A 5,304-nucleotide genomic window follows, 5' to 3' on the forward strand; every position below is an offset into this window, starting at 1 on the left:
AATCAAATGTTGTATTTGTTTCTTTGTCTTCACACATTTTATGCAGCAAACAGTTCCTTTATTAAAAAAGAATCCATAGATTTCATGAAAATAATATTCAAGAATGATCTTTTCATATTTATGTAGGGTTTGCACAATGATGCAATGGCGCCACCTGCAGGGGAAACAGGTTAAAACATGTACATTTAAGCAGTTTGGAAACCTGAATTAAAGACAGTCTGACTTTTTATTCAGTTTGTAATATTGATCTTTAATATGGAGGAAACAACCCTGAAATAAAATCTACAGTCATGAAGATTTCACAGAATGGAAACCTTCAGATAATCGAGTCCATTTCAGATTCTCACGTGACTGTTTGCCGACATAAAACTGAAAGTTTCAGACTGTTAAAGTTGTTGTTGTTGTTTAGACAATAACAGGAAGTCCATCAGTCACCAGAGGAAGTGATCAGCTGATCCGATCAACGACTCTAATCGATCTCCACCTCGATGTCAACCGGCTTCAGTTTTCGAACAAACATGACGTCGTCGTCGAGGTCCGGCTCCCCGAAGTTGTCCTCCGGCTCATCTTTACAGGCGACCGGCGGCGACTCGGTGCCCTCGAAGGGCAGCTGGAACACCTGGTTCTGGTAGTCCTGCGTCCGACCCGCCTTGCCGGCGATGGCGAGGACCTGCGCTGCGAAGGACCAGGCGAACTCCACCTTGCGATGGCTCTGCGATCTCAGGTCGAAGTTGTACTCAAGAATCTCGTAGAGCGCGGGCACGTAGCGGTTGCAGTTCTGCTCTACGTACTGGTGCATCTCGAACAGGACCGCCCTTGTCAGAACCTGCAGGTCCAGTTTGACTTTGGCTTCAGATCTGGAGCTGATGTCGAGGTCCAGTCCGATCTCCCTGCAGGTCTGGTAGTTGTAAGCCGGTAGTTTTCTGCAGGACTCCGAGTGTCCTGGATCCAGATCCTGAAGGCCCGCTGGTTCTGGACTGAGGTGTGTCAGGCCGTTGACCGGGATGAGCATGTTTAACCACCGGTTTATCTTCCCTGACATGTTTTGCTTCTTCAGGCTCTTCTGTGTCGAGTACCATCTCTGGATGACCTTGGCGGCGTCCGTTTCGCCACGTCGCAGGTCCAGATCGAAGTTGTGCTCGAGGATGTCGTTGACGGTGTCGCGGACGGTTCCACACAGATCTCTGACGAAATTGAAGGTTTCCAACATGGCGCCAGAGGTCAGGACGGACACGTCGAGCTTCTGGGTCACCGGGCGTTCCTCAGTGGACCAAAGGTTGAGGCCTAACTGTTTACAGAAGGGGTGAGGCTCCGCCCCCGCGCGCTGGCTCGGTGCCGATTCCGATGAATCGTAGCTCTCAGTCTTCACTTCCTGTTCCCACTGAATGCTGCTGGTCACGTCCACTGTGTTGTAGACCCGAGGGAAGTGGAAAGGCCTGCTGAGGAACTCGGTCCCGTGTCGGTCCGGGTGGTTCTGGAGACTCTTCACCTTCGTTACGATGTAAAATATAAAGTTGCGCTCGTGCAGCTCGTCTTGAAGCGCCAAGTTAAAATTTTTTTGCAGAATGTCAAATAAGAAACTGCGAAAACTTTTCGTCATCGCATTTGCAAACCTGTAAACCTCCGTCAGAACCCAGTTGGTGAACAGCTGCAGGTCCAGGTTCTGTCTGGTGCCGGAGGCCACATTGAAGTCCAAACCGATCTCCCTGCAGCGGGCGAACAGGTCGTTGACTTTGGTGGACGTCAGGATCAGTTTGGTGCGACCAGCACGCCGCGTCCACAGCTTCTGCTTCTCTACGTCTTCGGACCTGCGGCGCCCCGTCGGCCCGGAGACGGACGCGTCCTCCTCATCTTGCTTTACGTCTTCGACTCCTGACAAACAAACATCCAGCTCCGTGTTTGATGGTTCCGCCTCGGCTCCCTGCACGTCGTTCTCAAAGTCCACGGGACACATGTAGGACAGGTGGCCGTCCCGCCACTTCTCCGAGGCGTCTCCGGACCTCAGCGTCTCCCTCCTCTGACAGACCCGTGTCTGCCGTTCCAGTTCCTGCAGGTCTTCTTCGCGGGTTTTCCTCTTCCTGTCCTTCGGCTCTCGTCTCTTCCGGCTCTGGAACTGAAACGGTTCCTTCTTGAAGGCGTCGCGGTCGGCGGCCGTCAGACAGCCGTACTTCCTCTCCAACAGCCGGTTCACCTGTGGGCGGAACAGCAGTTTGTCCAACTCCACGCCGAAGTTCTGCCATACCAGTTCGTGAACAATGCAACTGTGTGACCCACACAGAACTCTGGAGAAGTCCAGCAGCTCCATCATGACTCCGCTGGTGACCACGTCAGGGTCCAGTTTCTGTCCGGGGGTTCGGTTCAGTCCGACAGCCAGACTCACACCAAGCTGAGTGCAAAAAGGATACGCTTCTTCTGCTCGCTTCAACCGGACCCCTCCTCGCTTCTTTATGACGTACGGGCTGCTGGCGCCTCCTGGACTCTCGGCCCGGTTCTCTGCCGTAAGGCTGTTCTTGGTGCCGTCGGTGAGAACGGAACTGTCTGCCGTTTTGTTCCATTTGGGGCAGTAGAGTCCGGAAGGCTCGGACTCCGAGAACAGGTTGGGATGAGGAAGAGGAAAGAGTTCCTTCCAGCGGCCCGGTTTGAAGCGGATCTGCTCCCTCAGCAGTTTGATCTTGTTGTGAACACGTGAAGCGAAGCTGTAGAGCTGCTTGTCATCGCTCACGTCCACACCGAGGTCAAAATTGAACTCCAGCATCTCAAACAGGAAGTACTTCTCAGACTTGGTCACCGTCTTAGCAAAGTCACAAATCTCCAGCATCACAGCGTTGGTTAGCAGGTTCTGGTCCAACTTGTCCGTCCTCTCCAGAGCCGCGTTGAACTCCAGGCCGACCCGAACCGACTCTGGGAAGGGGACCGCTCCTTTCTGCAGCCGGATGCTGTGGGCGATGCGGCGCTGCCAGATGTAGCTGTGGTCGATGCTGTCCATGGTAGGACGGACCCAGTCCCCTCCAACTAAAGGAACCGGATGTTAGGAAGCGACGTCCTCACAGAAAAACATGGTGCGTTGGATCGGCTGCAGGCGGCAGCATCCTGGTCCTTGTCTGGAGGAGAGAAAGCAGAGACACCCAGTTCACCCGGTTCACTATATGTAGTAAACATACCATATATACACAATACATACCATGTGTACTAAATATATCATAAATACTATACTTGTGGTATATTATATATATAATATTATATATACACACACATATATATATATACACACACACACACACACATATATATATACACACACATACATATATATATATATATACATACATACACACACACACACACACACGTGATTAAACACAATCTGGTTCCAAACATTTCTTCTGTTGTTGTTTTCCCGCCGTGACTGGAGGCTCATCTCTTCTATTGGCTGCAGTTCTACACCAACATGTCGGCTTCAGGAAAACAACTTATTTTTCAAACTCCCAAATACCTCATTAACCGGACCGGAGCGGGACGGATATTAAGCGTCAGTCCCGAGCTGTTCACGAAGCCTCGGCTCTGAAGTCAGCTGCTAACTTTAGCATCACACCGGAGAGCTGCCGGGAGGTTAACGGACTGAAGCTCCCCGGATCAGTGAGCTCTCTTCCCGGGGCCAGGTTAACTTTTTTCCCGGGTCACAGTGAGCACTGAGGGGGTAAACAAGAGCACTTACCGACGGCTGGAGCTCACGCCGGTCTCCGCGGTGGTTGAGAGGCCGGTGAGGGACCCGGAAGTGTAGTTTTGTAGAGCGTTGCTGCAACACACGTGCGCACACCTCTTAAACACGAGCTGCGTTCAGGGACACGTCGGAAATTACCGTATCGCAGCCTCAGATTCGTCTCTTCATTCCCACCAAGCTGAAACCAACAGTGACGTCACACAATAGTTATTGAACGGTACATTTTACAAAGCTAAAGAGTTTAAAGTTTTAGTCTTTGAAAGGAGAGACTCACTCAGTCATGCTGCGTTCAAATGCTGTGTTACACCTGCTATTTTCTTATTTATTATTCCAAGTGTGTTTTGGCCTTTGTTCAAACTATGTTGCAATTTTCGTGTAAATAGTTCAGTGTTGTTGTACAATGATCACTTTTGTCATTTCGTGTCTGAAACTTAACCTTAATATTCACCTCAACCGGGTTATTGTTTACGAAACATTGGACACGCCCTCCATTATTTCTCTCCTCTGATTGGCCAGTTACAGCTTTACAGGTATGTGTGGTCGGCCAATCAGAGTGAGGTGAAATTGATAACAACGACAAGACGGAAACGTCCTTTATATAAATGGTGACATATAAAAGAAATGATTCACCCAAAAATTTCAATATTTTATGATTTTCTTCGGTAAAACGGCGTCAGAAATGTTTGTCAGTGATGTGACTCAGAAACATAAAACCAGCTCCAGTGAGATGGCCGCCGCCAACCATCCGGTCGGTTTTACATCACATGACCTTAAACTCTATTTCCAGACATGTGGAGGAAGTTCAGCCATGTGGGTTTGTTTGTGTTGTTTTTCTCTGGTTTTGTTCCTCTTTGGTGGTTGTTTGGAAATCACATAAAGCCCCACAGACAGCAGTGACAGGACGAGCAGAGAAATAACCTCGTTTTATTCAGCAGATTCCCCTTCTGGAAACAGAGAAACTCTTTACAGGGAACTTCATGTTTCATAATTTTCTGCTCTTCAGCTCAACGTCCAACCATTTTATTGATTCTGTAACTCACAAAGGGTTAACAGAAGACTGCTATGGACTGGTGTCTGGGTTGGTAAGCAAGAGGTTGGAAGGAGATAACAGACACAATAATCAACTGGAGCCGCCGGGTTACATTCAACTGCAATTTGTAATAAACTTTAACAAACAATAAAACATTAAATTATTTACACTCACATTTTAGGTTCAACATATGCAACACTTAGTACATTCAAAGCAACAATAACTGCTTAGCAGCTCGAAAACACAACACTCATGAGCTCTGTTATCAACATCACAAGTGATGAAAACGAATTGTCTCTTTAGAGCAAACAGTTCAGAGTTCTTTGGATCCAAACGTTTAAGATGATGTCGTGTTCAGGTCGGAACAGTTTTCAGTCAGACGGGTCAGTTTAGTTCAAGAGATCTTCGGTTCAACAAAAAAATAGTCCGAGAGGTGGAGCTTTGACTGTCCTACCACACTGGTGGAGTTGGATGGAGGGATGGAGGGACGGAGGGATAAAGGGATGGAGGGATGGAGGAACAGCGAGATGGAGGGATGGAGGAATGGAGGGAT

At 48.9% G+C, this 5,304-nt stretch overlaps 1 protein-coding gene across 1 annotated transcript; it reads right to left on the minus strand.

Moving 5' to 3' along the window:
* Positions 1 to 223: 223 nt before the first annotated feature.
* On the minus strand, positions 224 to 3,805 carry LOC138194945 (uncharacterized). The gene is made up of 2 exons (XM_069143993.1): positions 3,716 to 3,805; positions 224 to 3,101 (listed from the first exon to the last, which is right to left on the minus strand). The coding sequence occupies exon 2, from the start codon at positions 2,984 to 2,986 to the stop codon at positions 470 to 472; it is 2,517 nt and encodes an 838-aa protein (XP_069000094.1). The 5' UTR covers positions 2,987 to 3,101; positions 3,716 to 3,805; the 3' UTR covers positions 224 to 469.
* Positions 3,806 to 5,304: the final 1,499 nt, after the last annotated feature.

Source organism: Embiotoca jacksoni, unplaced genomic scaffold, assembly GCF_022577435.1.
Source record: "Embiotoca jacksoni isolate LCO1_2020_lvr unplaced genomic scaffold, fEmbJac1.0.p SCAF_118, whole genome shotgun sequence".
Classification (NCBI taxonomy): Eukaryota; Metazoa; Chordata; class Actinopteri; family Embiotocidae; genus Embiotoca; species Embiotoca jacksoni.